The following is a 12,616-nucleotide window of genomic DNA, read 5'->3' as shown; positions in this document are numbered from 1 at the left end:
GCCCAGTATCTGCCCCTCCCCAGTAACTCGTTTTAATTGCCTGTGTGGCCCTCAGGTTTTCCCTCTGCCACGTCCCACCATGTTAGGAAACAGAAAGTGACATCTTCGAGGGTGGAACACGGTGGAGGGAAAGCCTATGGACAATGCTGTGGTCACCAAGGATGCGGCTGAGGTACACATGTGAGGGGAGGGGAGGGTTAGAGAAAGGGGCAGCTACCAGTTTGTGGGCTGGAGGAGGGGGGTGTAGAGAGAGGAGCAGCTATTGGTCAATGGGCTGGGGGGGTGGTTTAGAGAAAGGGGCAGCTAGTGGTCCATGGGCCAGGGGCAGAGGAATAGAGGGGAAGGTTTAAAAAACTGTATTTTATATATCTATGGGGGGGGGGGGGGGGGAGGCTAGAAGGGCCCACCCAAAGTAGCAGGTCTGGCTAGGCCACTGAATTATTGATAGTTAAGGGTTCATTACTCAATTAATTTGCATGCGCAAATCTGGATGCCATATATAGAATCCATGGGATAGTGCAAAAGTCAGACTAAACATCAACCCAGGCTTTGGGGGAGGTGGGATGACAGCACAGCAAGGAAGCACTTTAAAAGCATCATCATTGGAGAGTCTTTCGGCATCCCAGCCTGTGCTCCCTCAGGTCAGCTGCATTGCCGTCTTTCACAACATGTCTAAGGGGTTGGGATGCAGCACAGGACGATTGCACTCACAGGCTGGGATGCTGAAAGTCCTACTGCTCACAGCAGCTTTTACACAGCTTTTCTGATGCTGTCTCTGCCCAAGCTGCATTTTCTTTGGGCTCTCACAATGTTAGCAGGGGGAAAGGAAAGATGCTGATTAGAAGGGGTATTAAGAGTAGGGCTGCTGGACTACAGGCAGGGAGAGAGGGGTTCCCATGGCCAATGGTTCACCTAGGGTGTCCGATACCCTTGGGCCGGCTCTGGTAGTGCTGGAGTTCTGGGTCCTGGGAAAGCCATGCTGAGCTGTTCCTGCCAATCCCTTTCAAACACATCCCCAGTCACCCATATTTGTGTTCTGATCATTGGAGGCTCAATTTTCTACTAAACTAATATTCTCCAGCAGCTCAGGTACCCTGCTATCTAATGGCACCTCAGCACCCCTGCTTAACTGTCATCCTTTCTGGGAAAGCTGCTGCAACCTTCGGTAGCTGTGACAAGGTCCTTTACCCCTCCCCCCATTAGCTGTGTGAAATGTCCTACTTTTGTTAAAGATTTTGGGTTGTGGTGGGTGGGTGGGTTCTTTGCACTTTTGTTTCTCTTTAAAACTTCTTTGCTGCTTCCTCCTTAAAAAGAATAACCTCTCTCTGGGGCAAATGCAGCAAGCTTCAAGGTAGAGCCACAGCTCTACCACAAAATTATCGCAGCAAAACTACCGTAGCATGCTATAATCAATGAGCATGCAAATTAATGTTGTGTTAAAATCGCAGCAGTAATCCGCAGCTCATTGCAAAATGTCACCTTGCCTGTCAGTACCTGAGAAGTGATTGGCTTAGGCACCGACAGGAAAGGTGACATTAAAAAAAAATTGTCACAGCAGTATGCACTGGCTCTTAGTGTCCTGTTAACAGCCCCCAAACATCCTTGGTGCTTAGTGCAACCCCCCATTCCCTGACCGCAAACCAAATTCCTCCATATGAAAAACCTCCCATTTTCCTGGTGTCTTGTGCACCCCCCACCTACCCCAGGCGCCCTCAAAGGAGGAAGAAGCGATGTCTATTGCCTCTGGTGCCATCTTGAGAAACAGTAGTGCCCTGCCCTGCCCAGTGCATTCCCTAATTTGGCAGACAGGCCCCGTCCGGTGCATCCCCAGAATGTACGAAGGAAGAGCGGGACCTGGGGGTGTTTGTGTCTGACGACCTTAAAGCTTTCAAACAGGTAGAAAAAGCAACGGCCAAAGCCAGAAGGATGCTTGGGTGCAAAAAGAGAGGCAAGACCAGCAGGAAAAAGGAGGTGATAGTGCCGTTGTATAAGTCTCTGGTGAGGCCTCATTTGGAGTACTGCGTGCAGTTCTGGAGACCGCACCTACGGAAAGATATAAACAGGATGGAGTCGGTCCAGAGGGCGGCTACGAAATTAGTAAGCAGTCTTGAATGCAAAAATTATAGGGACAGGCTTATGAACCTCAACATGTATACGCTGGAAGAGAGGAGGGAGAGATGAGACATGATAGAGACGTTTAAATATCTCAAGAGCATTTATGTACAGGAAGAGAGCCTTTTTCAAATGAAGGAGAACTCTGGAATGAGGGGGCATATGACAAAGTTAAGAGGGAATAGGCTTAGGAGTAATCTAAGGAAGTATTATTTCACAGAAAGGGTGGTGGAGGCGTGGAATGGCCTCCCGGTGGAGGTTGTGGAGTCGAGGACTGTTCCAGAATTTTAAAAGGCATGGGATAAGCATGTGGGATCGCTTAGGAACAGGAAGAACTAGGGGTTACAGAGGATGGGCAGACTTGATGGGTCATATGGCCTTTATCTGCCGTCATGTTTCTAGGTAGGGCAGGGAGCCGCCATGCAGGAATGGAGGCAGGAGTGAGTGGGTATCACTCCTTCTTTTTGAGGTGTGAACTTGGGGAAGGTTGTGGGCCTGGGCGAGGAGTCAAAAAGGTGTGTGTGTGCAGGGGGTGGGGTGGGGAGGTGTGCACTGGACACCAAGGATTTATTATTCTTTTTACTAGGGGGAAGGAGGGTTGGGTCAGGAGGAAGAGGGCTGCTAGACTACCATGGAAACTCTTAGAAGGGTGTGTGGGAGGAAGGGTGGGTGGGTCATAGACTACCATGGAATGTCTTTAAAGGGGCTCACTTCATGTCAGGTTAGGTGGTCGGGGAGGGACGGGGATCACTAGACCACTAGGGGGCTGATGAATTGGGTGGAGATAGTGAGTGCCAGCAGACACCCACTCCTTGCAACCAACCCTTCTACACTGCTCCGGACCCTGGCATAACTTTTCCTGCAGTAGTTGCACGGTCAAAGCAATGCATGGTAAGGGGTTTCTGTGCAAATTAACACCCACGCTGAAACCCTTTCTGCATTGCTATCCTGCAATAAAACTGTTAAACCTTGCAGTAACCCTACAAGATGCTTTCAGGCCCTTTAAGTCTTAACTTTTATTATCCCATTTTTCCATCTCCCCTTACCTTTACCGGCTTCAGATATTTAAAAAAAAAAAAACCCAGCCAGCCTCCTCCCCCCATATCCTTGGTCCTAGCCCACTGCCCCACCTTATATTGTTTCTTATCCTAGGAGTCCCAATGGCCAGTTGGGCATTTTGTCCCCCCCCCCCCCTTTTACTGGGAAGGCTGCTGAAGGCCGTGGCCAGCCATGCTGTGCATTATTGGCCACCTAGGTGGCAGCCAGCGTGACTGAATCTCCGCTACCACTTCACTTCCTAGATGCATAACGCTCCCTGCATGCCCAAGCCTGCTTCCTTCTCCCTCATTTCCCCAGAGGAAAGTAATAGTCTGCTCTCCTTCCATTAACTGCAGCATCCCAGCCAAGCCTGAGTGAGAACGGTTTAAGAAACTTCTCAACTGTAGTCTTTTCTGTCTAGCCATTTAGAAAGGGATGCTTCGGGATAAGTGGCAGACATTCTGACTACTCTGCAGGATTCAAATGTTCTACTGACATATTATATATCTATAATATTAAGAATTTAGCCTGTGTTATTTTTCTTATTTTGATGCACTGTATCTGTAGCCTAAGGGAAACGAGCTGCTGTTCTCAGGCCAGTTTCCAGTATACAGGTGTCCCTATCACGACAAATCCAAGCTGCACTTGTCAATGAAGATTACAGAGACAGAAAACCTTTGGGCATTCCAGTCTCCCCATACAACTGGATGTGATTGACTTTTCATTAGATTGGGTGGGTAGGGGGGAAGGAGATGCAGTCGGGCACCATTGCTCTGTGTTGTATCTGTTCTGTATTTGGTGTCTAGCAGAGGCAATAGAGGGAACTGTCTGGGTGCCAAGTACCGAGTACAAAATGGAGCTTTCTCACACTTACTTAAAGGCTGTCCACCGGTGCCATTTCAAATAGATAATGGTAATGATAATGGTAAATTGGATTTCTATCCCAATATTACCTTGCAGTTCTAAGCGGGCTACAACTATTTAAGAAGCCAGTTTCATTTAACTGGGAAGAAGGGACATAATAATAAATTTAATGATTAAGAATAAATAATAGATCAATGGTTAGCATGGGATACATATTTCTGAAACAGAAGTGTTTTTCAAATTTTTCCTAAAACGAATAATAATACAGGACTGAGAAGATTTAAATAGTGGTGAAATCTTGCTGCTTGAAATGCCAACCCTAATTCAAAGAAATGTAATCTCTTTTTACCTTTTGATGATGGAAAAGAATAACCAACAGTACCACAATAGCCCATCACTCCCACTCCTGTTGAACTCCAGGGGGCCCCCTTGGCATTCTGGCTCTATGAAATCTTAAATCCAGTGAGCCTGGATGTGTGGGTGCTTGAAGCCTGCAGTGTTCCTGCCCCTGCTGTTCTTGTTCTGTGGATCATGAACACCAGCATTATAATCACTATAAAAAACACAAAAATATCATTATTTTCGTGAACATTCTTTGTTGTCATAACAATACAGCTTTTGTGCAATAAAGCAGTCTATGGGGGAAAAGCTGAATCCCACTTCAGCAGACACAGTTTGCTGCTTGCGATGCAAACTGCTTGTTGGAACAAAGCTGGTTCACTGGATCTGAACTTTTTTAGGAAAAGCAGATGTTTGCAGATATCAGGAGTAGAAGAGGTTTCCAGCCTGCTCTGCTCTGGGACCGCAGTTGTGTATCCATAGAAACTGGAAGGGCAAGGAAAAGGCACCCCCGGGAGGATTTATTTCCATAAGATCTGGGAGCAGGAGAGCAGCAAACATAGAACTAAGTTGGAGACTGCAGTGGCAGCTGGAGGGAAGATTTCAGGTCATTGTTTGTTGTGGGGACTCAGACCAGTCCTTATGAAGTTATAATTTATTTTTCAAATCTTTAGAAAAATGACCTCCAAGTAGTGCTATTAGGAAACAAAATGTTCCAATGAAAGAATTTAGACCAGGGTTGTTCAACCTTTTTCGATTTGGAGCACATTTTATACTTTGTAACATTTGGAGGGCCAAAACAAGTGTGCACATGCACACTCACGCTCTCTGAGAATCACATATGCGCCCCCCCAACCTTCACCCAATCTTTCTCTCATATGGGCTCCTCCCGCCTTCACCCAAACTCTCTCTCATATGGGCTCCTCCCGCCTTCACCCAATCTCCAGTGGCGTTCCTAGGGGGGCTGACACCCGGGGTGGATCGCCGATGTGCCCGGCCCCCCGGGTGCAGCACCCCCCCCCGGCGAAAGGATACCCCCCACCCCGGCAAAAGACCCCCCTGGGTGCACGCCGCTGGGGGGGGGGTGCCGCGCGCCGGTCAGCTTCATTCGTTTCCATGCTCCCTCTGCCCCGGAGAGGCATGGAAACGAACGAAGCTGACCAGCGCACGGCACCCCCCCCCCAGCGGCATGCACCCGGGGCAGACCGCCCCCACTGCCCCCCCTTGGTATGCCACTGCCAATCTCTCTCTCAAATGGGCTCCTCCCGCCTTCACCCATTCTCTCTCTCATATGGGCTCCTCCTGCTTTCACCCAATCTCTCTCTCATATGGGCTCCTCCCGCCTTCACCCAATCTCTCATATGGGCTCCTCCCACCTTCACCCATTCTTTCTCATATGGGCTCCTCCCGCCTTCACCTAATCTCTCACTCATGTGCTCCTCCCGCCTTCACCCATGTTCTCTCTCATATGGGCTCCTCCCGCCTTCACCCAATCTCTCTCTCATATGGGCTCCTCCCGCCTCCACTCAATCTTTCTCTCATATGGGCTCCTCCCGCCTTCACCCAATCTCTCATATGGGCTCCTCCCACCTTCACCCATTCTTTCTCATATGGGCTCCTCCCGCCTTCACCTAATCTCTCACTCATGTGCTCCTCCCGCCTTCACCCATGTTCTCTCTCATATGGGCTCCTCCCGCCTTCACCCATGTTCTCTCTCATATGGGCTCCTCCCGCCTTCACCCAATCTCTCTCTCATATGGGCTCCTCCCGCCTTCACCCAATCTCTCTCATATATGTTCCTCTCACCTTCACCCCATTCTGTCAGGTGCCCCCGCCTTCACCCATTGTCTCATTTGTGTCCCCTGCCATCACCCATTCTCTCTCTCTCTCTCTCTCTCTCTCCACCCCATGCCTTCACTCATCTTTGGTTCATTTTTAGTTGGACTCATCGTGCCTCAGCTGGCTTCTGCTGAAAAGTCCTGTGGTGAGTTCCCTGCTATGCCTCCTCTGTGAGCTTGAGCTGTACGGAACTGAAAGTTTGGGTTGGTCTCACGGTTTCAAGTCTCGTAGTTAGAGGAGTTGCTGCAGGGAAGCAGCGATCTCATTGGAAGAATCTGTGTTTCTACTGAGCTTCCGTGGGCCAGAGAAAATTTTTTGTTATATTTGTACCCCGCGCTTTCCCACTCATGGCAGGCTCTGGTGGGCTTGGTTTTGGCCCATGGGTTGGTTGACTGATGTAGACTATAAGCTTGTAGTATTAAAATATTTGGTACCCAGTCAAAATAGCCCCGACAACCCCCCCCCCCATACAAAATAGCCCCGTCAAAAAAGCTCCTGACATAACAGCCACTGTCAAAATGGCCTGCCCACAATATAGCCCCTGACAAATTAGCCCCCCCAACGAAAGGGGCTGATCAGGCTGCCTAGAATATGGCACTGAATTTTTTTTTCCTAATAATCTTACCTTGCTAAACAGGATAAGGTTGGTAAGACTATGAAAATTATGACAATATTGTTTGTTTGTTTTTTTAATTAGCATGTTGATGGAAGAATAGTTTCCTTAAACAGCAGAACAGATCATGAATACCAGTTGGTAGCTATAGAGTTTTGTTTATTTATGTATGTATGTATGCTTTATACAATGCAATGATGGTAGGAGCCTTTACCAGTGAAGATTTCATTTGCAGTTTATCATCTTTTTTGTGCTCTGCTATTTTTTTTCTAGGGGGATGTTTTGTCAAGGGTTATTTTGTCTAGGGCTACTTTGTTACAAGGCTGTTTTGTCAGGGCTATTATGTCGGGGTGCCCAAATAGTCTATGGCTAGGAGAAGCATTGAAATTTGAGAGTTGCACAGGGACAGAAATGTAATCCATCCCCACGAGAATTTAATGGTACCTACAAAAAAATTCTGGTCGACTCTCTTAGTCTCTCTCTGGCTTCGAGCCGCAGCATTGCAGGCAAGGGAGGAATGGAAGTTGGAATACTCTGGTGTGCACATGTAAGACTCATCTCTAATTCGCTGGTATTGTGTGCTGAGAGGTCACCACAGGCACGTTGCCAATAGGTCAGGTGCAGGTCTGGATTAACACTATATTGAGTCCTAGGAAAACATAAATGTGTGGCCCCCCCTACCAGGGACCCCATCCCCGCCTCTTTTTGAGGGCATGGCCGGCCAACCGGGCAGGTTTTGCCAGCCTGCCCGTTGGTCCGGATTTACGGACAAACGGGCAGGCTGGCGGGCGGGCCTAGTGGTGTCCTATCCTCTACTCCCCTTACCTTACTATACTGCCCTGGTGGTCTAGTGACCGCTTTGGGGCAGGACAGAGCCCCCTCTTTCCTGCCCCCACTGTTTGCATGCTATTTCTTGCTGATGCCGGTCCCAGCGCCGATTCAAAATGGCCTCAGGAGACTTCAACTCTCGGCAGCCATTTTGAATTGGCGCCAGGACCGGAGTCAGCAAGGAACAGCATGCAGGCACTGGGGGCAGGAAAGAGGGGGGCTCTGTCCTGCCCCAAAGCGGTCACTAGACCACCAGGGCAGTATAGTAAGGTAAGGGGAGTAGAGGATAGGACACCACTAGGCCCGCCGCCAGCCTGCCCGTTTGTCCGGAAATCCAGACAAATGGGCAGGCTGGCAAAACCTGCCTGGTTGCCCGGCCATGTCCTCAAAAACAGGACATATCCAGGTAAAACTTGACATATGGTAACCCTACTCACACTGTCACGCTCACCCACCCGCCCGCTTACCCTTCTGCCTTTGATTCCATGGGGGGGGGGGGGGGGGCCGGCCCCAGCAAGCTGCTTCCTACGTGCCTGCCCCCACAGTCCGCCTGCTTCTGCTCCTGTATGCCGCCCAGGACCCAGATGATAGCATTAGTGAGATAGCGCGTTAGTGCAATCATCCAGGTCCTGGGTGGCATGCAGGAGTAGGAGAGGACAGACCCAGAAGCTTGTCAGCCCCAGGCCTCCCCTTGAAGACCATGCCAGGGAATTTTGCCCCCCCCCCCCCATCGGCACAACATATAAAACTGTACAAGCATTCAAAACATACAAATAAAATTTCCCATGATACAATTTCAACATTAAATCCATGATAAAGCCCCCAATAATACTAATACAAATACTAATTAAAAAAAACTATTTTACCACCATAATCAAAAAAAGACAAACCTGGACCACGCCACCCTCCATTCCCCATCCTTCATTAATAGAGAAACACCTGACGCAAGTGTCTTTAATATCAGTCTATCCTTAGAAACTAATGAAACTAATTCCAAAGCAGTGGGGCTTGGCATAAAAAAGCCAATTTTGAGCCTTTACATTCTTAACCTTTTTCACAGATAGTATTTGTAAAAGACTCTCATCCTGCAATCTCATTGAGACGCTGATTCTGTAGGAACTAAACTTAACACATTTGTGTCTATCTTTGGAGAGTTATCCTTCCTTCTTCAGGATACATTTACATCCTAATTCTATATATGGTGCTCAAAACTGCATGCACAATTTAACTGATAAGCCAATTAGCACCAATAATTGGGTGCTATTATTGGTGCTAATTGCCATTAATTACAATTTGTGTGCACATCTTTCGTTGCCACAATCCACATGTAAAGTTTAAACACAGATCCAAGAAGGGGGGCAAAGCTATGGGAGGGGCATTGGCAGTTTAGGGACATTCCTGGAATTTGGACACAGAGAATGCAGTGGATCCATTATTAGGATTTATTTACCACCTTTTTGAAGGAATTCACTCAAGGCGGTGTACAGTAAGAATAGATCAAACATGAGCAGGAGGCAATTAGAGCAGTAAAAATATTCGAATACAAAGTATGGCATGGTATACTACTTGCAATGACAACACAATATGTACTAGAACATTATAACTGGTAGTGAGGGGTAAGGCAAAGTTGTAACATAGATGAGTAAGAAAGTAGGAAGAATTAGAAAGTAAGGTGATTGATTTGAAGAAAGTTGCACGTGAGGTCAGAGAGATGGTTAAACAGTGTTAGAGAATTCAGTGGATCCACGTCTAATTTAGTTGTGAGAATTTGCACCAGGTTTCAGCTGGTGTAAATTGTTGCATCCAAAACTGGGTGCAGGTCACGTTGCCAATGCTATTCTATAAACAGTGCCCAACTCCGAGTGCCATTTACAGAATAGTGCTTAGTGTTAATTTTTTTCGGCACCCACATTTGTGCACCATTTACAGAATTCAGTCCTTAGTGTGTTACCCTGCAAGAGGCAGCGTGGCTTCAGTTCATACAAAAGCCTTCCTTCGGCTGGGGCTGTTGTCCCCCTCCTGCTGCAGTGGCTCCAAATTAGAGTAAGCACTGTGTGACCCTGTAATTACAGGCCCATGATGAAATGTTGTCATGCCTGCCCCCCCCCCCCCCCCCCCACCACCAAACATCTTGTTGGAGGGGGCAGGACATGGTAGTGCTTCAACGTGAGCCTTTGCAGCACTCAGTATTCTTTACATTTAGGGGGCGGGGGGCTGGGCATACGGAAGGAAAATGAGATGCTGAACAACTGGGTAGGGGTGGGGGGGTTAGAGGGAAAAGGGAGATGTTGGCAACCTCAGGGGCATAGGGAGGGGAAGGCGAGCTGCTGAACTACCCAGTGGTGGGGCGGGGGGTACAATTGAAAGCTTACCTACAGCATTTGATACCAGTGGCTCGGTCCTGCCTATTGGTTAATGGCCCAGCTTATTGGTTACTTTAGGCATTTAGCCTTCCAAAGTGCCATAGGTTACTATGGAACTTTGGAAGGCTAAGTGCTTTGAAAATGAGCAGTCAGGTGCTCTTTTTAAAATAGACATCCATACATCAGGTCATTTAGGAAACAGCACAGCTTTGTTGGGTTTAAATAATACAAAATCTGCTAGGCAGAGCTTAGGTGGTACAAGAAAAGGTGGTGACAGAGAGACAGTAAACCTTTACAGTTCAAATAGTCTATATCTGATGATGGGTGAGAAAGTCAATGTCCTTAGTAAGTCCATTTGTGTTCTTCCCCCCCCCCCCCCCCTGAAAGTGTTTTATTTCAGTATTAAATGTTTTGCATTCTCAATTTGTCCTAAAGTACTTGGAATTTTACACATCCAAGTACAATTAACACAACACTCAGAATATGTTGCTCAACACTGTTTACTTTGATCTAAAATTTGATTACTTGTCTTTCTAAATCTAAGTAGGAAGATAAAGCTTCACCCTCTGGTTTCAACTGTCAGTGTTTTCTGTGGTATGTTAGAAAAGCAGTGACACCTTTAGTTATCCCCTTCTTGTGTCCTTGGCCTATCTTACTGGGAGTCTACCCACTTTGCTTGTTTCAAAGCTGCAGCACAGGCAAAAGCAGAAGCCATGGCTTTGGTCCTAGAAAGCCATTAAGCTCAAAAGCATCAACATGCACTAAGCAAAGACACTCCCACCTTCTGAGCAGATGTCTCTTCCAATCCTCTTCAGCATAGGAAGGGGAAGAGGGGTGAGCATCAGTAATGCGGAGAAGTATAGCTGGAACTTTAGTGCAGCACAAACTAAGCATGTTTCACAGTATTTTAACTTTGTGAATGTTTTTTATTGGGCTGAATTAATTTTGTTTGTGTGATACATAGTAACATGGAGGGGCATAATTGAACGGCGGTGGCCATCTATATGGCCCAAACCGTATTATCAAAAAAGATGGCCGGCCATCTTTCGTTTCGATAATACGGTTGGGGCCTGCCAAATGTCAGAGATGGCCGGGTTTGAGATGGCCGGCATCGGTTTTCGCCGATAATGGAAACCGAGGCCGGCCATCTCAAACCTGGCCAAATCCAAGGCATTTGGTCGTGGGAAGGGCCAGCATTTGTAGTGCACTGGTCCCCCTCACATGCCAGGACACCAACCGGGCACCCTAGGGGGCACTTCTAAAAGTTAAAAAATAAAAATTGCTCCCAGGTACATAGCTCCCTTATCTTGTGTGCTGAGCCCCCCAAATCCCCCCCAAAACCCACTCCCCACAACTCTACACCATTACCATAGCCCTTATGGGTGAAGGGAGGCACCTACATGTGGGTACAGTGGGGTTGGGGGGGGTTGGAGGGCTCAACACTTACCACCACAAGTGTACCAGGTAGGGGGGGATGGACCTGGGTCCGCCTGGCTGAAGTGCACTGCACCCACTAAAACTGCTCCAGGGACCTGCATACTGCTGTCATGGAGCTGGGTATGACATTTGAAGCTGGCATAGAGGCTGGCACAAAATATTTTTAAAGATGTTTTTGAGAGTGGGAGGAGGTTAGTGACCACTGGGGGAGTAAGGGGAAGTGATCCCCGACTCTCTTCGGTGGTCATCTGGTCAGTTCGGACGCCTTTTTGTGGCTTGGTTGTAAGAAAAACAGGACCAGGTAAAGCCGTTCAAGTGCTCGTCAGGGACGCCCTTTTTTTCCATTATGGGTCAAGGACGCCCATGTGTTAGGAACGCCCAAGTCCCGCCTTCACTACAAATCTGACTTTGGTTGTCCCCGCGACGGAAAGCAGTTGGGGACGCCCAAAATCGGATTTTCGATTATGCCGATTCGGGCGACCCTGTGAGAAGGACACCCATCTTCCGATTTGTGTCGAAAGATGGGCATCCTTCTCTTTCGAAAATGAGCCTGATTGTCACCTAGGGGCTGTGGTCTTTTATTTAATCATTTGTAACTTTTTTTTCCAACATAGCAGATTGAGTTCTATTGTGGGGTAGGGTGTAGGGATTGGGTGGATTTATTAGGGTAGTGTAGGCATCTGGGAGTCATCAGAGCCCAGACTCCTGGATTCTATTGTATTGCTTGTACAGGGCTTGGGTGTTTTTGGTGGTGATTGGGTTTAGCTCTGTTAAGGGTGGGGAGGGGGAACACAAAATGTTAAACATTTTGCTGACTTGGCGACTGTTCACCTGGTTACCTGTTTTTATGGCTCTGTCATCAATAAAAATTGTTGCAACCTGAATCTATAAACAGGCTATTTTTGAATGCAATCTCTGTTTGTAGAGTTTTATTAAGGTTTTTAACTGTCTATATTTCCACCTATATGCTCCATCTTTCCAGGATAAGTTTCTGTGTTTCTAGTTTTCCCAGATGCTCTGTAGGTTTCAGGCATACAGATTCTTTATCTGGAGTACAGACTTCTTCCACCAGTCCTTCCAGCGCTCAGCCTCCATTAGCTGAAATTTTTCCTCCTCTTCAGTCTTTGCTATCTCCTTAGCAAGATACTGTTTATATGTCTGCATAAAAAAGGAAGACTTGGTT

General features: G+C 47.6%; 1 protein-coding gene across 3 annotated transcripts in view; it reads right to left on the bottom strand.

Moving 5' to 3' along the window:
• Window positions 1-12,347: 12,347 nt before the first annotated feature.
• CCDC180 (coiled-coil domain containing 180) overlaps window positions 12,348-12,616 on the bottom strand; it is a 153,611-nt gene continuing 153,342 nt past the window's right edge. For all 3 annotated transcript variants that reach the window (XM_030207751.1, XM_030207752.1, XM_030207753.1), the window contains one exon: window positions 12,348-12,591. In XM_030207751.1, coding sequence (XP_030063611.1) covers window positions 12,460-12,591 — 132 coding nt within the window. In that variant the 3' untranslated portion in view covers window positions 12,348-12,459. The remainder of the gene's footprint in view (window positions 12,592-12,616) is intronic.

Source organism: Microcaecilia unicolor, chromosome 6, assembly GCF_901765095.1.
Source record: "Microcaecilia unicolor chromosome 6, aMicUni1.1, whole genome shotgun sequence".
NCBI classification, from domain to species: Eukaryota; Metazoa; Chordata; class Amphibia; order Gymnophiona; family Siphonopidae; genus Microcaecilia; species Microcaecilia unicolor.
The sequence above is the reverse complement of the archived record's forward strand: the minus strand, read 5'-3'. Positions and strand labels throughout refer to the sequence as shown.